The sequence below is a fragment of the Pleurodeles waltl genome, chromosome 8, assembly GCF_031143425.1.
Source record: "Pleurodeles waltl isolate 20211129_DDA chromosome 8, aPleWal1.hap1.20221129, whole genome shotgun sequence".
Taxonomy (NCBI): Eukaryota; Metazoa; Chordata; class Amphibia; order Caudata; family Salamandridae; genus Pleurodeles; species Pleurodeles waltl.
Window position 1 is genome coordinate 461666342 of NC_090447.1, and position 23542 is coordinate 461689883.

The 23542-nt window shown below is 45.1% G+C and overlaps 1 protein-coding gene across 1 annotated transcript in view; it reads right to left on the bottom strand.

Moving 5' to 3' along the window:
- RFX8 (regulatory factor X8) overlaps positions 1-23542 on the bottom strand; it is a 534555-nt gene that overhangs the window by 268744 nt on the left and 242269 nt on the right. Inside the window, exon 6 of the mRNA XM_069203480.1 lies at positions 7533-7591. Coding sequence (XP_069059581.1) covers positions 7533-7591 — 59 coding nt within the window. The remainder of the gene's footprint in view (positions 1-7532; positions 7592-23542) is intronic.

Below are 23542 nucleotides of genomic sequence, written 5' to 3' on the forward strand. Positions count from 1 at the left end.
GCAATGGCAGGCCTGACACATAGGTAAAGTGGGTGGCCAATCAGTGCTGCAGGCCCACAGGTAGCATTTAATGTACAGACCTTGGGTATATGTAGTATCACTTTACTAGAGACTTATATGTAAATTAATTATGCTAATTGGGGCTAAACCTTTATTACCATGCTTAGGGGAGAGAGCACAATCACTTTAGCACTGGTTAGCAATGGTGAAGTGCACAGAGGTCTAAGGTCAGCAAAACCTGAGGCAGAAAAATTAGGAGGAGGAAGGCAAGAAGTGTGGAGACGACCCTGCACGAAGGGCCACTTTCCAACATACTTATTTTGTGGTAGGGAGCAAATAACTTTGTCATCATTATGCAGCGGGCAACAAATTGAACTGAGAATAGGATGCCTGATTCACAAAGGTACACTTACACTTCTGTGTAAGTTTATTACTTTTCTGGTATTCATAAATTGCACTTTTAATTTTACAAATAGTAACCTTACAACTGCAGAGACTTCACTGTTCACTTCACTGCCAGAAGTGCAGAGTCATGGATAGAACCAACAGTTTGTCTGTGCAAAATTAGGGCCCTAAAAGGGATAAACCCTAACCCTACTAGACATAGCCGCAGAGTGGGGAGACATGGGTGGGTGTAAGGAATCTGCAGCTAGATAGAGTCTAAGTTAAGGTAAGTAACTTGTTCATCTGATAGAGACTTCTGGCTGCAGATTCCTTACTTTTGAATAGATATACAAGCCATTACCTCCTGGCAGTGGGCTGCGGATACCTCTACTCACACTAAAAAGTCCCCTAGGGCCGAACGGGCAAAGTGTCCGTCTCTCTGTACATGATTGTCCAGGCAGTAACGTTTTGCAAACGTGTGCAAAGATGCCCACGTTGTTGCCTGGCAAATATCCAGGAGTGGAACGCCCCGAGCTAGTGCAGTGGTAGCAGCTTTGCCTCTGTAGAACAGGCCCTCAAGCCCTCAGGAGGCTGCTTATTGGTCAATGCGTAGCAAATCTTGATGCAGAGAATGACCCAGTGCAAAATGGTTCATTTCTGCGCTGCCCGACCCTTCTTTGCTCCCATGTACCCCACAAAGATTTGGTCATATACCCAGAACTCTTTTGTGCGGTCAAGGTAGAACGACAACTCTCTTTTTGGGTCCAGCCAGTGGAGTCGCTCCTCTTCTTTAGAGGGAAGTGGTGGAGCAAAGAAGGTGGGCAGGGTGATGTTCTGACCCAGATGAAATGGGGTCACCACCTTGGGAAGGAAAGAGGCATGAGTTCTGAGACCCACCTTGTCTGAAAACATGGTGAGATACGGTGGCTTGGATGAAAGAGTCTGCATATCACTCACCCTCCTGGCAGATGTTATTGCCACTAAGAAGGCTGTCTTGATGGTGAGCAGCAGGAGGGGACAGTTGTGTAAGGGCTCAAGGGAGCACACATAAGAAATGTGAAGACCAGATTTAAGTCCCATTGCGGCATAACAAGGGTATAGGGGGAAACATATGTACATGCCCTTTGAGGAATCTATGCACAATGGGAGATTTGAAAAGTGAAGGCTGATCAGGCAGCCAAAGGAAAGCCAAAGATAACCCTTGAGAGTACCCAAGGCAGTACCCTGCTGGGCAAGGGATAGTATAAAGAGAAGGATATCAGAGAGAGAAGTAGAAAGAGGATCAATATACCTTTCTGTGCAATAATATACAAAGAGTTTCCAACTGCAGGCGTATACCGTTTTAGTGGAGGGACGCCTGGCTGCCAAAATAACTTTACAGACTTCAGGATGAAGGTAAAAAGCCATCAACTGCTGCCTCTCAATCTCCATGCATAAAGGCGCAGAGTTGACAGGTTCGGGTGGAGAACCCTCCCCTGCTGCTGCGACAGAAGATCCTCCCGAAGGGGCAGCCTGATTGGAGGATCAATGCTCATTTTCAGAAGCTCAGGATACCTGACTCTCTGTACCCAATCCGGAGCCACTAGGATTACTTGGGCCCGGTCGTTCTTGATCTTCTTGAGAACTCTGGGCAGAAGTGGTATGGGCAGAAAGGCGTACAGGAAGCCTGAACTCTACTCGTGATGAAAGCGTCGCCGATCGATTGCCTCCTTGGAAACTCCAACACGCAATACTGCTAACATTGTGTGCTCTCTGCGGAGGCGAACAGATCTAACCAAGGCTCTCCCCACTGTTGAAAGAGTGCTTGCACCAGCTCTGGGTGGAGATACCATTCATGATCCGCTAGGCACCAACAACTGAATTTGTCCGTCCTGGCATTCAGAGAACCTGCCAGGTGTTGAACCACCAGGGTTATGCCCTGCTGTTCCAGCCATCTCCAGAGACGTAGAGCCTCTTGACAAAGGGTCCACGACCCCACACCTCCCTGCTTGCTGCAGTACCACATTGTGGTGGTGTTGTCCGTGAACACCTGCACTATCTTCCCTTTACAACAGGAAGAAATGCTTCAAATGCCAGTCAGATCTCCCAGAGCTCCAGCAAGTTGATATGGAGTCCAGATTCCGCCAGAGACCAGAGACCAGAGACCTCTGATCTTCACCTCTCCCAGATGGCCACCCCATCCCAAAAGTAACGCATCTCTCACTACTGTGACATCTGGCAGGTGAGGGAGAGGAGTCTGCCTCTCACCCAATCGCAGTTCACTAACCACCACTGCAGGTCTTTTGCAGTTCCCTCCGGGATCTGAACTTTGTCGGTAAGATTCCCCTGATGTTGCTCCCACTGAAACTTCAAGTCACACTGCAGAGCCCTCATATGCCACCTGGCATGCTTGACTAACAGGATGCAGGAGTCCATGAGTCCCAACAGCCTCAGAGTCTATCTCACCGAAACCCAGGATGGAGGCCGAAATATCGGTATAATGAACTGAATATCCTAGACTCGATGCTCGGGAGGATAAGCCTGAAATAGCACTGTGTACAGAATGACTCATATGAAAGGGAGCTTCTGAGAGGATGTCAGGTGTGACTTCGGCACGTTCATAGTGAACCCCAGCAAATGCAGGAGGTCTGCCATAGTCTGAAGGTGGATCAAGAGAGCCTGGGGCGTAGGAGCCTTCAACAGCCAGTTGTCGAGGTAGGGGAAGACTGAAAGCCCCAACCTGTGCAGATGAGCTGCTACCACCACCATCACCTTGGTGAACACCCAAGGGGCACTGGTGAGACCGAAGTGCTCGTGGCCAACCTTGAACCGCAAGTAACGCCTGTGGGCAAGCAGGATAGTGATGTGAAAATACGCATCCTGCAAGTCCAACGCTACCATCCAGTCTCCTTGGTCTAGGGTAGACAAGACCTGAGCAAGAGTGAGCATCTTGAATGTCTCCCTTTTGAGGAAGAGATTGACATCCCTAAAATCTGAGGTTGGCGTGGTACCTCACCCCTTCCGAAACCTCAAAAGGGATGAAAGGCAGCCTGCTGAAGAGCAGGCGCCAAGAGGCCTAGGGATCTGTCCGTAGACCGAGAGTCCCTGAACCGTTCAAGCGTCTGAGTTTTCCATTTTTCTGAAAAGGCATGAGCCATCGATGGGCATGTCCATCAGGTTTGTCTGGACATCCCCCGAAAAGTGAGAAGTACGAAGGGCCACTGTTGATGAAATCGCCCTGCCCAGCGAGTCGTTGTGTCCAAACCACATCTAATCATAAACTTGGCTGTGTCTCTCCCATCTTTGACGGCTTGAGTGAGAGTGCCCCATGCACCATCCAGGACCTGGGGCAGCACCTGTGCCACCGTATCCCATAAAGTATGGGAAAAGCAGCCCAATAGGCATGAGGTGTTTACAGACCTCAATGCCAGACTGGAGGAAGAAAACATCTTCTTACCAAGCTGATCCAGTCTCTTGTATTTCCTATCTTGGGGAGCGGAAGGGAGGGCACAATGGGAAGTGGAGGCCTGGACCACCAAGCTCTCCGGGGTGGGGTTTGGATGAGGAAACTAGGGTCAGTAGGAGCTGGTCTATGGCGGCGGCCGATTGTCCTATTTGCAGGTGCCCCTGTGCTGGGTTTGGACCTCGTCCCCAGCAGGACATCAATGAGGGCTTCGTTGAAGGGTAACATTGGTTCCGATGTGAAAACATCTGGCTGAAGCACCTCTGTCAGGATGTTAGTCCTGATCAGCAACATAGGCAACTCTAGGTTCAATACCTTGCCTGCTCTACGCACCACCATGGCATATGAAGCTCCCTCCTCCATAGCACATAAGGAGGTGAGAGCATGCCAGTATCTGGAGAAGTATCCAGTCCACTGGCTTCCCCTAGATCCTCATACGAGCCCTGCTCCAATCCATATTCTAAAGGGTCCTCAGACCCCTCCCATTCCTCACCTGTGCCTGGCTGTACGAAATAAGTCTCAGGCACTGATCTGGGCCCTGTCAGCACTGTCAAAGTCAGAATCGGCGTAGTATGACGTTGTTCTGGCTCCAGATCATCCAGAATGAGGATGGGGCTTGCACCATCGGTGGGTGCCGGCGGTGGGGGGGTGCTTCAACATCGGGACCGACGCCGGAAAAGGTCGACTGTGTGGAACTATCGTCGATCCGGATCCGATATCGGATCCTGGAGTGCCCAACGTGTTGGGGCCGAAGCCACTGACGTGGAATTCGATGGGGCCCCTGCTGACACCTCAGGGCCTGAAAGCTCAGCAGGTGGGGCAGCCCGCTCAAATACGAGGCACATGGCTTCGTAAAATGCTTTAAATTGAGCAGGCAGCTCCAGGTCCCGGATAGGGGGGAGATGTTGACGCCTCCGAGTTGCCTCTTCGGCCAACAGGTGTGGCAAAGTCGAAGTTCTTTTGGACTTCTTCTTCTTGTGCCTCCTCCCCGAGAGCCCTGAGGACTTGGAGCAGTCCCATGACCTCCTCCTCAAGTGGGACCGTGACCACCCCACCTAGGAGTCGCTCCAACTGACGTTGACTGCCGGGCCGCCATGAGCTTCAGAGACCACTCTCTCAAAGCTTTCGGGGCCATGGCCCGGCAGTCGGAAAACTACTTCAAGTCGTGTTCTCTTTCGAGGTGCCAGAGACATACCTGGTGGGGGTCCATCACCAACATGGCGCAGTGGCATGAACCACACGGCTTGAACCCCATCTTCCTCAATGGCATCTCGCACAGACAAAAAAACTTCAACAAAAAAGTTGAAAAAAGCCTGCCAAACAGGGGTTGCTCGATTCTTGACCTGCGCTTAACTGGCCTGGATTAAAAAGACCTGACGTACGTACGCCGAGGTAGTGCCTTCATAGGTGACCGTGATGTCACAGACGGCTCCAAAGACACTGACGACACCACGTGGGGCCAAACGACTCATGTGGATCTGAACCATGCCACCCGACAGCGTGTGCAGGGTACTACTCAGCAAAAAATTCCATATTCTAAGCTGACGCCAGGGAATTCAAAGGTAAGGAATCTGCAGCTAGAAGTCTCTATCAGATATCAGTATTAGATCCAGTGCTTTTACCCAATCATGTGTTGGTAAGGAGTGTTTTGCAAACTAAGTGATCAGATTGTAGCTGAGAGAAAATAGCGCTGTGTAGTTTATTGGCAAGTACATTTTCAGATCAAATTGTTCACTATGTTGGCTATCAAAAGGGCAATTACCGACTTGGTGTCATATTCAAAGGAGGATGGAGAGAGAATTATGTAAGAAGAGGGGATGACTGTAAGAGATTTATTGTAAAGAATGCTGACTCTGCCATATTTGAGGTTGCTATGAGGTAGGCAGACGTCATGGTCAGCGTGATGCCCTGCAGGTGTGGCAGAGCTCCTAGGTTCATTTCAGGTCCCAGTGACAGTGAAGAAATGTAGGCATTCCTGTTTAGTCAACGGGAATGAATTAGATGTTTAGCGGTTGATTTGAAACAGAAGTGATGTGGTAGTGGGGAAAAGGTAGACAATATGTGGTAGTAGGTAAAGCAGATATTCAGACTGTCCTGGGATTTTGGGGGTAGCTAACTACAGGAGCATGATAAGTACAATGGTGGAGGTTAACACAATGGAAATAATTGTGAACCTTCTGTAATGTACACAACACTAAGGCCCTCAGTATGAGTGTGGCGGTCTGAGGACCACCACACTAGCGGTGACGATCGGACCACGGTACTCCAGCCGATCCGACCACCACATTACAACTCTGGTGGGCGGCCATGCCTAAAGACCGCCATCCCCACCAGTAACATGGTTCCCGACGTGGTGACAGTGGCCTAAGTTGTATCCGGCGCCTGGTTGATTACAACTAACTTTCCACCAGCCTTTCCTTGCCAGGGATCCCAGGATGGAAATGCTGGTGGAAAGTTCTAGGGGCCACAGAAGTACCCCTGCATGGGCCATGGCCATGGCCGGGGCAGTGCAGCCCCCCTGCACAGCACTGTTGGAATGTGCCCTATATGCTATTTGCAGACAGTGCCCATTTCAAGAGTGCTGGAGTGCCACAATATTGGCCTTGGCTCAACTAAGGGAGCTGAGACCAATATCCTAGGACTGTTCTCGGCGGAACTGCGTATTACAATGTTCCTGCCAGTCAGCCCGGCAGGAACATAGTAATATGCTCGGGGGGAACATCACTTCTATGGCAGTGGCGTCCTCCCCGCAAGTTTAACAGTCCTGCAGTGAGACTGCCAAACTCATAATGAGGCCTTAAGACAACACTTTCAGGGGACAGTACTTGGGCAGCCCTTAGGAGGCATACTGTGCTATACAGGGCATCCACTTATGCTGGTCTTAAAAGGCCAACATGTCTGGCTTCTGGCTTTGTCCATGAACCACTGTAAGGGAGAGAACTCGCTGGCACTTTCATACATGCAGGGGGAAAAGCAATGCCGCAAGTGTGGCCTGATGAACATCTAACCAAGGTAGAATGGACAAGTATTTAACTAAGCCTAGCAAAGTGATTACAAGACAATGGACTCGCTAATGAATGAAGTACTTGTCTCAGACAGACAAAACACGAGCGGGGATATGGATTTGGTGCCTCATTAATTCTCACGCCACATGCAACAGAAAAATTGGATTGAAGGATTTTCACTTCAGCAAAGGGGTGCTTCATGGTGAGATGGACATGCTAAGACTTAGACAGGGGCTGAGGAGGTCTTATTAAGGAGTGAGCTGCTAGATGGATGTACCGCCTCCGCCCCCTTCCTCACCCATCCATTCTCTTTAGCACACCAGTAAAAGGGTCAAAGCACAAGCTTGCATGGGGGGCCTATACTCAGATGCCCTTTGTGAGTCATAGGTTTTGCTGGCAGATATTTCTGTGACTTCACTGTAGCCTTGCAAGATGATCTTACTTGCTGGCATTGTTTTGACTTCTCAGCCAGAATCACTCTTCTTCATCCAGCATTAAGATCTGCATGCCTCATAGCGTTCAGCAGATAAATCAACTCATTGGCATTTTTGCTGTGACTTGCACACTTTATTCGGTGTGCACTTTGTGTAAGTAAGGATTTTCCTGCTTCTAGATGATGGTAGGTGCCGTAAAGTGACAAGTCAATCTTAATGTGATTAAATTAAAATAAATATTTAAAAAAACAAATGTACAAAAAATACCTTTGCAAGGTTGGCGAGACACGTCTTTCTTCGTAATCGCTTTACAAAAACAGTTACTCCTATTAGAAAATACAAAAGATTAAAAAGAAAAAAAACAGTTAAAAAAACAATATTAAACAAAATGAAATTCATTTACAAACATTCGGTCATATAGATGGCAGAACAAAATCTTCAACTAAAGTGTGTAATCAAGTTTAAGAAGACAATGAAGACAAATCAGACAGGGCAACAAATGTGATCTATCACTCACAATTAAACACATAACGCTGTACAACACTCCTGATTTACATATATGTTGGCCTTTTGACCTTTAACAAATATAGGGTCTCATTACAAGACTGGTAGGCCGACCGTTGTCCCGCCAGCCCCTTAGGGTGGGAACCGCTGCAAAGCCGATGGTCTCCCCCCTTGCCCTATTATGATGTTTCCAGTGGGCTTATTGGCGGAAACCTTCGTATTAGGAGGTTTACATCGGTCAGCCCAGTGGCAAAAGTGTAGTGGCATTGGCCTTGGTGCCTCATGGAGCCGAGGCCAATGCCGTTGCACAGAGTGGGCTCCCAGTACCCTCGGAATGCACACTGTCTGCTGTGGTAGACAGTGCGCATTCCGAGGATGCTGGGCAGAGGGGCCCCAGCACTGCCCACAACATGGTCATGAGCATCGATGGGGGCCCCTCTGTGGCCCCCAGCGCTGCCTTTATGCCAGCATTCTCATGGCAGGAGCTCGGCCATGAAAAGGCTGGTGGAAACTGGACTTGTGATCAGCATGGCGTAGCAGAACTCAGCAATGCAGTGGCTGACCACGACTTTGACCGCCGCCACCCCACCGGGATCCATGATCCTGGCAGTGGCAGCAGACTGCTGGGGTTGTTATCTGGTGGTCAGACCGCCAGGAGTGCGGCGGTCAGACCGCCACCACCGGTACAGTGGTCCTATGGACTGCTGTACTGGTAATGAGGCCCATAGTATAAAATGCAGGTGATACATTTTGGCCAACCAAAATCAACACATTAGGGCCCTATTTACCATATGTAAGCAGGCAATAACAAGATATGTGCACACATAGACACATATGCAGCTAGTTAACCCACAAATGAGCACCAGCTAACATGGGGATGTTGGGGAAATATTGGCGTAACTGAGGCTAGAGCGCTTTTTATAGTTAAATAGTCAATAACTGGTTTATGGTTGAAATATAATGCCAGTTTTCAGGGTTCTGACTCTTATGGAGATTTTCAGTTATTTAGCAGCTGCTCCTTGGCTAAAGTATGGTGTATTATTCAGAAATTAGGTTCTTTAATGTAGTGTTTGAAGGTTTGAAGTATGTGAAACTGCCCAAAATAGACGAGCATATGGGTGGATACATTAAAGTAGAAGGCTGGATGGTGAGGGCTTGTATGAAATAAGTATTTTATGAGCAAGAATTCCAGTCCTACTCTATCAGTGGATGTGACAAACAAAAGCTTAGTATGACTCCCTTTCTTGAGTGGTATCCCAAGCATTAGTGCCTACTAGACAATAAGGTCAGCTTGGACTGTAAGCTATGTCTTGAGCCGCTCGTAATGTCCATAGCCTGTAGTGACATATAAAAAGTGCAAGAAATTACATGATGAGCTAACAAGACTCCACCTTGTAAAGCTTACAAAAAGGATAATCATTGACGACTCTCTGTCTTCAGATATCTAGTGACTCTTGGTAAAATGAAGTGAATCTGCAAAAAAGGCCTTGAACTGAAAATTGGCCCCACCTCTTCAACAAGGTAGTATCCCACTTAGTACAGGCTTCAGGACAAGAACTATCATGCCGAGGTTGTCTACTCCCCACTTTGCTTTTGTCTCCTCAGCTGTCACTCTTCGATTTGGGCATCAGCTTTCCTGATCTCACAACCTCAGCTATCCTACGCCTTCACCTGCAAAAGGCCCGAGGCTAAACCCCAGGATACTCCGCAACCTCGGCTTCATCTTGGACCCTCTTCTCACCATGACCAAGCAAGTCAACGCCGTGTCCTCCGCCTGCTTCCTCACCCTCCGCATGCTCCGCAAGATCTTCCGCTGGATCCCCGCCGACACCAGAAAAACCGTGACCCACGCCCTCGTCACGAGCCGCCTGGACTACGGCAACACCCTCTACGCCGGGACCACAGCCAAACTCCAAAATCGCCTGCAACGCATTCAAAACGCCTCGGCCCGCCTCATCCTCGACATACCCCGCAGCAGCCACATCTCCGCACACCTGAGACACCTGCACTGGCTCCCAGTCAGCAAAAGGATCACCTTCCGACTTCTCAGCCACGCACACAAAGCCCTCCACGACAAGGGACCGGAATACCTCAACAGACGCCTCAGCTTCTACGTCCCCACCCGCCTCCTCCGCTCCTCTGGCCTCGCACTCGCTGCTGTCCCTCGCATCCGCCGCTCCACGGCGGGTGGGAGATCCTTCTCCTTCCTGGCGGCCAAGACCTGGAACTCCCTCCCCACCAGCCTCAGGACCACCCAGGACCACTCCGCTTTCCGGAGACTCCTAAAGACCTGGCTGTTCGAGCAGCGATAACCCCCCCTTTTCCCCCCAGCGCCTTGAGACCCGCACGGGTGAGTAGCGCGCTTTATAAATGTTAATGATTTGATTTGATACTTAAGTCACTGTACAGCCTCTGCAACATATTTGTATTATTGTTAAATTGAAATTCAGAAGACATGACCGGCACACAGTTTATGTCCCCTCCATCCCATCCTAGCCCTAGTGAATATGGTTACCAACAGCTTTGGAAGTTGATGGTGGTCTTTACAATTTGTTGCTTGTCGTGGCGGTCGCAGTCAAGAAATAAAAGTGTTGAAATGCTGGCCCCAAAATAGAGAGGGGTTCCCAGTGCAGCTATGCTGGCAGTCTTATATCGGATAGCCCCCAGCAAAAGGTTTCTTAAGGCAGTTAGCTGTTGCTCCAGTGCAGAAAACTAGCGCCTTCCCTGTTCTAAATGAGCTGAAGGAATTGCAAGCGCGTAAAACACTACATCGGATGCTTTACAGTGGAAGTACAACGTTCTAATGTATTGTAAATGACCCTTTTTTTGTGATTTTTTTTATATAGATTTTTAGGTCTGAAAAGAACTCATGTAGTCAATTGTTTTTTTTAAAGTACAATAAGAATGTATTGGATGGAAAAATTGTTCCCTTTGTGCTCCCACTCGGTTTGGGTGAAGGGGCATCTACTAGACATTTTGTTCAACGGCAGATGGAACATAATGGGTTGCATGTAATTGACGGCTAGTATCTTTGATGTATTTGCTGTCTGACTTACGGCCTTTTTATTGTTTGGTGGTTCATGGAGCCATTGTCTGCTCCTCTGATGCATTCCCGAGCACAGAAAACATTTTTTAAAAGAAAGCAGAACTGGCTTCTTCAATGGACCCTTGCTATCTTAAAATAAATAAATAAATGTTTCCTGTTGTGGAATGCAACAGACATGGACGGTGGTCTGCTGTTCCTTGCAGGCCACCATCCCTGTGTTTGTACCAAATCACAGGTGGTCACAAATAGTGACCGCCTAATTAATGCTCCTTAGTCACATCTTTCTGTGACCACTTGCAACTGAAGATTTTGAAACATGATCTATTAATACAAAGGTTCATCGGAAAATAAAAAATGGGCTGCAAATTGGCAGTGTGCAAAGAACCAGTTACTTACCTTCAGTAATGCTTTTTCTGGTGAATCCAGTATCTACCTGTAGATTCCTCACCCTTTGAATATTCCCAATGCTCCAACATTCAACGGAAATTTCTTTCTAACTCTCCACGTCGATGAGGATGTCACAATGGAACTTGTCTGCACGCAACTCCATCTGATGTCATCGGAGACATAAGAAGTCCTCGCCGGCGTGCTGATGTCAGTTTCACCCACTTTTTTTTACTGTGCCTTCGAGACGAATGGGTGATCACCAACATCACAAGCACAACATCTGCAAACTCAATACAAAAATGTATATGTGGAATCGCATTTTACAGTTCTTAGGTATGCTATGCCTGGTGGCCCCTGTGATACACAATGACAATCTCTGCACAGGCCTATCATTAAGTAAAGAGGCCTACAAATGTAATTCGCTACTGCTAGGAAAGCATTATGTTGCAAGGCTTGCCCTCTGAACAGACATCATGAAAGATCCTCGTCATTATATGCTAGCTGAAGCAATCTCCCTTCTGGAAAGTACCAGTCTGAGTACGTGATGTTCTCGAGTTCTGTCACAAGATGGACCATGTGATATGAGGCACGTAGGCCACCTTGTGTAAAATCCTTTTCTATGCTTTTTGTTACTATATATAGTATGATAGGAAAAACGACCTCAGCCATAATGGAGAAGTAGTCATGCGTCAATCATACGTCAAAGCCAAAGAACCAATAAGACGTTGAATTATGTTTGTGGTTTAATACTATAAAAGATCATGTATTACTTCCTTGTATTAGGCTGCTCGAGTGTACACTAGTACAGAGCATCCTCCATGTACATGTCTTTCTATTCTATCCCTAATAAATTGATATTATGTTTATCTAGAAGAGCTGGCTAACGGTCGTTTGTATCCTGAATGGGTGCTGAATAATTAGGCTTCTACATTTGGTGGAGAATGGAAGAATTGCGGTCTCGTTCAGCGAATAGTTTCCTTCAGCCCGGCTCCTGTTTCGGTTGGGGCGACAGCTGACCCATTGGACAGGGCCCCTCCTGCGACGGAGTCTGGAGCTGTCGTGAGTATCTATTGCTGCTTCGTGGTCCTGCTCTCGCTGTTTGCTCTACTGTTTTTCCGGTGTAAATATTGCGAAACAGGGAGGTAACTGGGGTGTTTCGTTAATATGTTTCCTGCATACAGTGGTTATGCATTTATGGTTAATATTTCTATTTTGCCGTACCCCTTAGCCAGCTTTTTGTAATGATATTTGTTTTTCTTCTCTGTCTCCGGTGGCATGCCAAGGGCATTTCTTCCTCTGTTGTCCTCTGTTGCGGGCTCCGATAATGCACCTCGTGAAAACATTCAGATAGATAACCGTCCGCAGGCTGCTAGCATTCTGTGTTAATTTGGTTCTTCCATTGTATTACACCATTTCCTTCCTCCCTGCGCTGCAGCTGTATACTTAGAATAGCTTCCTGTATTTCATGTAGCTTGTTACTGTTAATAAAAGATGTCCGAGGAATAGAGGCAACTAGCGGTGTTGCTTCAGAACACAGCGCGAGTCGCTGTTTGCAGTCCCCAGCCGGAGGGGCTGGGGCGGATAACTCTGGCCAGAGAGGGTGTTGTGGGCGCCAAGCCAACCCCTGGTTAACAGGGCGTTGCCCAGATGTGAAATGGAATGGTAGAGGTCCGTTCCAGGTTCTATGTGTACATTTAAGAGGAACTGGCATGTGATGTCAGCATCCTTGTGTTTATAGGAGTGATAGTTGTTCATTCCAGTGGAGCAGGCAGGCTCTGTTTGTCGTGTTAAACAATTGTTATGTTATCTGTTTCCTGTGATATTGCAGCTCTTTGAACAATGATTATGGCATATTGAACTATCGGCTACTCATGTGAAATTGTGTAAACTATAGATGCTCGTTTGATTACGTGTGTGTGTGTGAAAGTCGTTTTTGAGGTATAAATCGGTGGGTGTGTCTGAAAGTGGTTTTTGAGATATAAATAAGTGTGTGTGCGAAAGTGGTTTTGGATTGATGAAGGAAGGGTTGACAACAAGGTGGTGTACTGTGATTTATTTTGCTTCATGCATTTGCGATTTAGGATAAGAATTTTTAGAAAATTTAAGACTAGGTGGGTGGACTCATGGGCGACATAATACAGATTTTTATGACAATTGACTGATTTAATCTGCAAACATCACACAGTACAAACACCCCCCCTGCACTCACTACATATTGATACAAGGGTTGGGAGTAGGATCACCCCACAGGGCTAATTGTACTGTGACCCTTGTCTATGGTTCTGCCGTCACATGTGGTTGCTTGACTTGTTCACCGCTATTGCATTATCTGTGTGTCACTGGCCAAGGATCTGGTCCAGCTTCCAATATCATACAGCTGCACCCTGTCCCTCCTGACTATTCTGTCATCTCTTGATTCACCCCAAAGGACGCCAGTGTGGACGCCATCACTAGCCCCTTGGGTACTGTCTGATTTCAAATTTTGTGTGAGCTAAGGTGGACATGGCTGGCTGAAATTGTGGCATGGATGCAGACCGGCTTGCTTCCTGCTTTTACTAATCAATAATTGCGGCTGGCAAAGAGAGGCTGCGTATGTGAATATACCCATTGTTATCCCTTCTGTGTCACGGGGTATGAGCGGTGTAAAAAAAAATACACCGACATCCTACTGTTTTCTGGAACGATTGTAATTGTCTTCGTGTTATGTAACAAAAGGCTAGGGTAAGACAGTCACGAGGAACCCTCTTAGTAAAAGCAAAGTAGAGACACATCAACATAGCCCCAAAGACAGTCCAGCGTACCAAATAGAGGCGAAAGAAGGCCTATAGGCACTACTGTACTTAGACTTTGACTTTGCAAGGAAAATGACAGTAGTGTTTCTGTAGCTTTGCGGACATGTGTGGTGCTTTACAATGCTGCCTACATGCTAGTTGCATATGGGATGTGCATTGAATGTGGGGCTGTCCTGTATGTGGAGGATAAAAAAAAAAAAAAGAGAAATAAATAAAGTGAACTGAAGAATGGTTTCTTCCACATGGTGGGGGGGCTGACAAGGGCAGGGAAGATTGGAGGACGGAAAACAAAAAGAGAGATAATAGGGGCTTGTCAAGCTCTCTTCCTGTGACAAGTGCAAAGTCACAGGAACAAAATATCGATTTTGTTTGAAGACATTTGGGAAATACAATACAGCGTGAGGGCACCACAGCAGGGACCAAACACTCTGAGCTGCCTCTACAACAGCAGGCAGAGACGGAACGTGAAAGCCGCACCCTGGAATGGCGTTTGATGGATGAGGAAGTGAAAAATAAAAGCAAAACATAAGAGACCTTGTGAAAGAGTTAGACAGTTATTCCATAGCCTGGGTAAAGAGGAAGTGGCTAATGTAATTAGAAAAAAATGAACAGAAGTACGAACAGATATCAAATGAAATGGAAAAATGTATTGGCAAGGGGCGAGAGGGATCACACAATTTACTATGGGATATGTCCACTTATGCACATCACACAATGCATAACATCAAGATGTGGAAGGAGGTGCTCAGCAATACAAACACACAGCTGGAGATCACAAGAGACAGTCTCTCGACGTACATAAAAATGTACAGAGTTAAACAGAATAATAGCCATGGGAAGGGCTGCTTTGGAAGGATCTGGATACATTGTTTAGCATTATTGTACCATGAGATTGGTGGGAGGATTGTAAGAAGGCGATACACTGGCCTGAAATATGTGGCCACTACTCCAATTACTACACTATAATTTGACACTACACTGAGTATGGGAAAGGTTTGCAAGTAGACAAGGGATGGCTGTAACATGCTTACACACTGTAGAAAATTTAAGTTTAATTGTTAAGTTATCACACGTAATAAGACACAAAATTCAGACTTTATTACTTGTTATTTGCTTTAAAAGTACTGCAAAGAGCATTGTACAGCAAAAAATGAAAAACGTCAAGATAACTCCAGTGATTAATGTACCTGCTGGGGAGGAATGAGAGTTTTGGGACAGTGGCAGTGGATGGCACAGTGGGTTACTGCTTTTGTCACAGAGATTCTTTAGTTACTGTACAGTTCATAATAGTAATCTAGCACATTGAGCTATGAACTGCAATTAAGGAGCTGCATGCCAACTGCATAGCACAAATTAGAAAGCTGTTTTTTCCCAGTCTTTCATTTTAAAGTGCTGTAAAGTGCTCCAACACCTACACTGGTATGAGAGATGCTATAATAAAAATTAATTAAATGTGACAAAAAGGATAGGGAGAGAAGAGAGGCACTTATGGTTAAAAATTGAAAAGTTGGTCGCCAAGATGCAGCACCAACGTTTCCAATAAAATGTTTAGATTTTTGCATATTTTTTCAATATAAAAAGAATGATTTCATGTTTGAAATTTAAATTGTGCAAATTGCTTGGGGGTACCTGGCTTCCAGTAACGTTTCACTGGTGGTCCCCAGGAGTAAAAAGGTTAGGAACCACAGGTGTACAACAAATTAGAACTTTCTTATGTAGGGATTACATTTAAAAATATTTGACCCATGCAAAGGTTGCCAAAATTCTTACAGTGAACAAATTTAGTCTGGAGGGAACAGAGGATTCATTTGCAGCAGTTAACAATATGTTGTCAGGAGTGTGGAATTTTATAAAATGTCTAAATTGTCCATGGGACAGTTTGTGTCATCAGTCTACTTGTCCTGTAAAAAGACATGCATATTTTCCTCCTGCTAAAATGGTGTTTACAAATATTGTCTAGGAGTTTGATTTCCTGGTCTGCCTCATTAAATGCTAGCTCATGTATAAAAGCTGTAAATTTGCACTAATGCAGGAACAGATACCATGGGTGTACTTTGTGATTTTCTTTGAGAATTCTGCCATAAAATGGTTATCACAGATCTTTTGTTATTTGAATTCTGTCTCTCTGTTTATTGGCTGGCTTCAGTGGTAGTGACACCATTCTGCTCTTCCATACGAAGAATATTGGCACAAAGTAGTTTTGTTCATGCCAGGAACTACTATGGCAATGTGTAACTTTGATGAAAAGGTTACATTGATCTTTCCTGTTATGAATATAAATGTTGGAAATACCACCATGCATCCGCACATTTTACTAAATGATGCTTCAAAGAAATGACACCTAAAATATCATGGTAGTTTAGCAGAATGTTTCTTTCCTAGTTACATTGTTTGTGAAGGTATTTTGAAAGGAAGGAATAACAAAATTTTGCTTTCGAGCTTCTGCAGATATTTGCATCTGATGAGAGAGCATTCTGGAAGAATTGTGCTGGGCATTTGTTTACGGTAGTTCCATACCTGGTTGTGTATTTCTTCATAGCTCTATAGAGTACATACTAATAATTTAGTCATGTTCAATGAAAGAAGAGATATAGAAATTAAAAGAAGTGTTAAATGTGATGAATTGTAAATAATATAAGTAAATAAGAGATATATAAAAATGTGGGTTATTGTTGGGGTGTAGAGTGAGTTAATTATGTGATAACAAACTTCTACTAAGGTGTATTGATATTTAAAATAAACACATTAGTGCAGTAATAATGATTACACATGACGTGTTAGTGACTGATCGATTTCACTTAATGAGAGGCTAAAAGAAAATAACACAAGTGGATGTTTAAACATCTGCAGTACATGTAGTATGTTGAAGTCATGTGAGTACAACCAGGGTGTCAAAAGGGCAATGAATGGGTAAAAATGCAGCACATTTGTCACAAATGTGTTTTATTTTTATGGTATTTTATTTTGTGCATTTATCTGCCAGGTCCCGTCCCTGTATTAAATTGTAGCAGTTAAGATTACCTTCCCCATTTCTGAAAACCACAGACTCTGGGCATGACTCCAAGGGCAAAGCCACGGATTGTTGCGATATGTTACCATGACGTTCCAAGTAGAAATGTAAAATAAATGTACAGCTGAATGGAATAGGATTTTTTTTTATATACACCCTGGACGCAGGATGTATGTATCTACGTAGGAGTATTTTTCTATCCATGTTTTTCCCTAGGTTTCAGAACATGGACTAGAAGATGTGGTTTCTGTATCCGTCTGTCTATGTTACGTTTTATGTTTTCATAATTAATGGGAGTCTTCCGTGGTACATCTTAAATGAGCGCAGTGAAATGGATTGCCTTCATGTGTTGGTAGATTGCAACTAAATATTCTCCAAACTGGTTTTGGGTATTGAAAATACCTATATTAGGATAGAGTTATTACTACCTTAGGATGTGCTATGTAGTACTGCAATACAGCTATGAGTAATATACCTCTGATGATGAGGGTGCCAAATATAAATAAATAAAATAAATATAATATCTTAAAGGAACATCAGCATTTCAGAACATCACACTTGTACGAGAAAGGGGAAGTGACTTCTGATGGCGGTGATGCCTGCAAAGTCCCAACCCTTCCAGCATTGATGCAGATATTCTGGGTGTTGAAATAGAATAATAGGATACAATGCTATGTTAAAAAATTATACTGGCTGTATACCAGTGTAACATGTGTTTTCGCCTGACCTTTGGATCACCATTTGTTTGGTGAAATAGTTTGTGTGAATATTCCACTGTTACTGAGTGTAATTGTTGTTTATTTTTTAGTGTTTATTTGAGTTTAAGAGTGTGCTAGTTACCCCATAAACAAGTCAGATATGTCCCTTTATAAGATTTTGTGCATCTGCTGAGCGGTTCTAGATTGATGCAATACCGCTTGCTTCATTGGTCAAGAAAGGCACCCTTGACAAAGTTGTCAAAGTGAGCACCGACTGAGATACTGTTTGACTGGCCTATGAACATGTCTGGTGCTGAGAAGTTATTATCTGATAAGACATTTTGACAGCAGTTTGCCTTACCTTCAGCATTAGGTGTTGCAGGCCCTTCCTGGCTGGACAGCACTACCTGGACATGATCTCCAACAGGGAGATTGGGCTTGGGTCTCCTGAAAAGTAGGAGGGAATGACCTCCTGGATCCACAGCTATTACACCAAGAAGGTACACCACCGGAACACAACTGCATCCTGTAGACTGGGTGTGGGTAAAGGCCACACCAGACGTCACTGCCTTCAACTACGGTGGAGGGGACCATACCAAGTCCTGTTGACAACAGCCACAGCAGCCAAGTGTGAGGGCATCACATCCTGGGTCCATACCTCACACACCAAGAAGGCCGCTGGACCAAAGGACGACCAGCCGCCAACAAAGTTGCCGATGAGAGTAATGCCACCTTCACCACAGCGGTACAACCTTCGTTCGACAAGCGCCACCAGTCAACACTGACGGAACTGCTCGTGCTACACTCCCACAGGAGTCGGAGAGTGTAAGCGGGTTCCCCAGTACACCAGAGCATTGTTCTTGGACTGCTCGTGCTGCAGCCCCACAGGAGTCGGAGGGTGCAAGCGGGTCCTCAAGACACCAGGATATTCTTTCAGAACTGCTCGTGCTACTCTCCACAGGAGTCGGAGAGTCAAGCAAGGCCACTTAAGTATTAAAGACATCAGGATATAAATGAACAGAATACTAAAAGTCCGCTAGAAATATTTGCGCCAAGAGGTACAGATCCCAGTCCTACGGAAGCGGCTGGTCACTAGGATCAGTGCGGTTTGTAGCCCCATTGGGAGGTGCCTCTTCCAATTAGGAATATAGCAAAAATAGGACAAAAGGGCCATCCCTCGGGACTATCGCATTCAACTCCCTTAGAACTGGACACTGGGATTCATCCCTTTATACTCTGCATAACTACAAGTGTCAAATAGCATTCAACGTCGCCCCGAAAATATACAGAAGGAATAGACTACTCGTGTGGCACTCCTACAGGAATAAGGAGGTACCAAAGGTTACATACCAATAGAACTGGTTTCAAGTGCTAGCCACATCTGACCACACCCTATAAGGCGACATGGATTTAAGATTACAACATAAGAAAAAGGAGCAGAAGAAGTGGCCTGTGGTGGTCACAGCATTACTCACCCCAGTAGCAGCTATAGTAATAACAACAATACTGATAGTATATAAAGACGACATACACATTCCATGGCTCGACCAGGAACACTACATCCCCAAAAATGGCCAAGGTGAAAGAACAACAGGTGGTGAGAACAACAATATCTCAAAATAACATGAGAGGGTGGAGGATAAAACAAAATGGGTGAAATATACAAAATGGAAAGAAGATGGAGAAGATTATAAGGACAATACATTTGTGCAAATGGTATCAATGTACAAAGAACTAGCAAATGTGTCTGATTGTTATATATGTACCCACCTACCGACCACTAGCCAGGAGAAAAGAAATTACACTTAAATGCCCCTCACAGAATTCGTGGCACGTAACATATTAGATAATATGTTAGGGGGAAATTTAAAAGGAATGAGTACAGGGAAAAGAAAAACAAAAAAAGGAGAGAATAAGAGAAAATATAAACAAAGGAGAAATGAGGAGAAAAAGGGATGAGTATGGTTTGGAAGATGAACCTTATGTAGGTGATATGCAAGGAAAATTGGTAGAAAGAGTGTCAAATAAATTGAAGGAAGAAGATAGAAGGAGAAGAAAGAAGTGTAGGAGATTAGAATTTTAAAAAAAAGAAGAAGAGAATGTATTGAATGCATTTACAACAGAAAGAGGGAAGGGTTACACTGAAAGGGATCATGGCTCAGAACAACGAATACCATGCCTGGCCATAGATACAGAAATAAAGGCACCATGGTGTTTCAAATGCTCAAGAGGTAACGCAGACACTAGCAAACACGGAATTGATGTGGGACATAGTATTTGCAATACAACATTGAGCCTGGACTACAAAAGAAATGACACAACAGGCTTGTCCATAGGCCTGACACCTCCCAAAGGAATATTTATTATATGTGGGACATCTGCATTTTTTTAAATTGCCAGCAGGTTGGCAAGGTACCTGCTACTTAGCATTCGTGCTACCAAAAATGGCACATAGAACAGAATTACAGAAGGGGGAAAAGAGAACACTTGGCGGGGTGCGCAGGAAGAGGACACCAACGTGGGGAATGTAAGAAAGGAAATAGAGGATATAAAAAAGGAAGAAGAAGGAGCTGGGAAAGTGGCAGATGGGACAGACGTCAGAGGAATGCTGGATCGAGTAGCAGCATGGTTCAGGGGTTGGGGTACCTGGTTGGTAGAGGTACTAGCGATAGGGATCGTGGCACTGATAACGATATGTGTGCTCATACCAGTTTGTCCATCCTTCCTGGCCCTACTCTTGAAAAAAAAAAAAAAAAAAAAAGAAACTGTCACCAGAAACACACACATTATCAAAGAAAAAGATATAAGGATGACAACAGGGACAAGGAAGAGGTATAAATGAGAGCAATACACCATGACCCTTAGATTTGTCATTGAGTATCAGAGGGCGGAATGTGGAATCGCATTTTACAGTTCTTAGGTATGCTATGCCTGGTGGCCCCTGTGATACACAATGACAATCTCTGCACAGGCCTATCATTAAGTAAAGAGGCCTACAAATGTAATTCGCTACTGCTAGGAAAGCATTATGTTGCAAGGCTTGCCCTCTGAACAGACATCATGAAAGATCCTCGTCATTATATGCTAGCTGAAGCAATCTCCCTTCTGGAAAGTACCAGTCTGAGTACGTGATGTTCTCGAGTTCTGTCACAAGATGGACCATGTGATATTAGGCACGTAGGATACCTTGTGTAAAATCCTTTTCTATGCTTTTTGTTACTATATATAGTATGATAGGAAAAACGACCTCAGCCATAATGGAGAAGTAGTCATGCGTCAATCATACGTCAAAGCCAAAGAACCAATAAGACGTTGAATTATGTTTGTGGTTTAATACTATAAAAGATCATGTATTACTTCCTTGTATTAGGCTGCTCGAGTGTACACTAGTACAGAGCATCCTCCATGTACATGTCTTTCTATTCTATCCCTAATAAATTGATATTATGTTTATCTAGAAGAGCTGACTAACGGTCGTTTGTATCCTGAATGGGTGCTGAATAATTAGGCTTCTACATATATATATACTTCTACATATAAATATACATTCTGTACATACTACTTGCCAAAATACATATATGCAATTTATACAAATCATATCTTTTTTGGCATAACCACACAGGCAACGGGGACGTGAGTGGGACCTTGAGGAATCCACAGGTAGATACTGTATCCACCACAAAAAGCATTACCAAAACTAAGTAACTTGTTCTTCTGATGGATACATCTACCTGTGGATTCTTCACCTTTTGAATAGAATCCCAAAGCAGTCCTGGACTCGGAGGTGGGTGCCTGTCTGCCTATACCAAGAAATCCTGCAGCACTGAACGGGCAAAATAACTGTCCCTCCTCATGTCTGGGTCGAAGTTGTAGTGATTTGCGAAAGTGTGGAGGAAGCCCAAGTTGCTGCTCTGCAAATATCCACCACAGGTACACCTCTAGCAAAAGCAGAAGTAGTAGACTTAGCTATGGTAGAACAAGCTCTAATGCCCTCAGGAGGATACTTCTTTGCCAGTGAATAAAAAGTTTTAATGCAAAGAATGACCCACTTTGATAGAATCTCTTGTGGACGGCTTTGCCCTTCATCTTGCCCACGTAACCAACAAAAGGCTGATCATCCATCCTAAAGTCTCTTGTCCCATCCACATAGAAGCTCAGCGCTCTCTTTGGATCCAGATGGTGCAGTCTTTCTTCCTCCTTAGAGGGATGGGGAGGAGGGTAAAATGACAGAAGGGTGATAGACTGGCCAAAATAGAAAGGAGTCACTACGTTTGGTAGGAAAGCCGCCCTTGTTCTCAAAACCATCTTGTTAGCATGGAACGTGGTAAACAAGAGTTTTTACACTTGGAGTTTGCCACTCACTAACAGGCCTATCCGACGTGATTGTTATAAGAAAAACAGTTTTAAACATAAGGAACCTCAACGGGCAACTATGTAGAGGTTCAAACGGGGTACCCATCAGGAACGTTAAAACTAAATTTAAATCCCACTGAGGCATAATAAACGGAGTGGGAGGAAACCTATTAGTTAAACCCTTAAGAATCATAGGGGACTTAAATAAAGAGGGTTGATCAGGTAAACAAAATAAATGCTGACAATGCAGACAGATAGCCCTTCACTGTTGAAGATGCACAACCATGTTGTGCCAAGGAGAGAGCAAATTGTAAAACATTGGACAAATGGGAGTTTAAAGGATCAATGTGTCTCTTCTCACACCATTTCCCAAATTTAGCCCACCTACAAGCACAGATAGTTTTGGTGGAGTGTCACATGGCAAATAAAATAACATCCACCACTTCTGGGTGATGAGAAAAGGAATTCAGATTGTCCCATTCAATTTCCAGGCATATAGGTGCAGGCTCTGGAGGTGGCAGTGTAGAACCTGCCGCTCCAAAAGCGAGAGGAGGTTTTCCCTGTGACAGAGACAGAGCCAAGTCTGTCTACCACACCCTTCTTGGCCAATCTGGGGCTATTAATATGACTTGGGCCCGGTCATGGCAAATCTTCCTAAGGACCCGATGAACAAGGGTATGGGAGGAAACGCGTAAAACAGTCGGTTGCTCCAGCTCAAATGAAACTGGTCCCCCAATGCTTCCTTCATCGGAAACTAGATGCTGCAGAAAGACAGGAGTGTGCGTTCTAGCAAATGGCAAACAGGTCTATCTAAGGCGTCCTCCATAAGTGGAAGACTAAAGAACCACCTCCGGATGAGTCGCCACTCGTGGTTGGCTGAAAAATGCTGGCTAAGAGTGTCTGCACGTTGAGAACTCCAGCCAAATGGTTTGCTACTATGCAAACCTCATGGTCTTAAGCCCAGGACCAGAGTCATAGAGCCTCTCTGTAGAGAAGATACAACCCTACCCATCCCCGTTTGTTGTGTTGTCTGTCAAGCCTTGAACAGACTGAGCACAAATGGAAGGGAGGAAGGCCTGAGAGTAAGACGTATCGCCCGTAACTTCAACAGATTGATGTGAAACATCTGTTCCACATGAGACCAAAGACCTTTGATCTCCAGATCGCCCGGATGCACTCCCCACCATAGAGTGGAAGCATCCGTTATAACTGTGGTCACAGGAGATGGATGACAAAACGGCCTCCCTTGCAATAGGTTGCTGTCCACACTCCACCATCGAACATCAGCTGCAGTGTTTCTGGAGATTGTTATAGACTCCTTGAGATCTCCGTAGTGTTGAAACCACTGCTTGCGGAGGCACCACTGGAGAGCCCTCATGTGCCAACGTGCATGAGTGACCAGCAGAATATGGGAACCAAACAGACCTAGCAGGCGTAGGACCTTTAGGACCGGAACAACCTCTCCATCCTGAAATATCAGAATCATA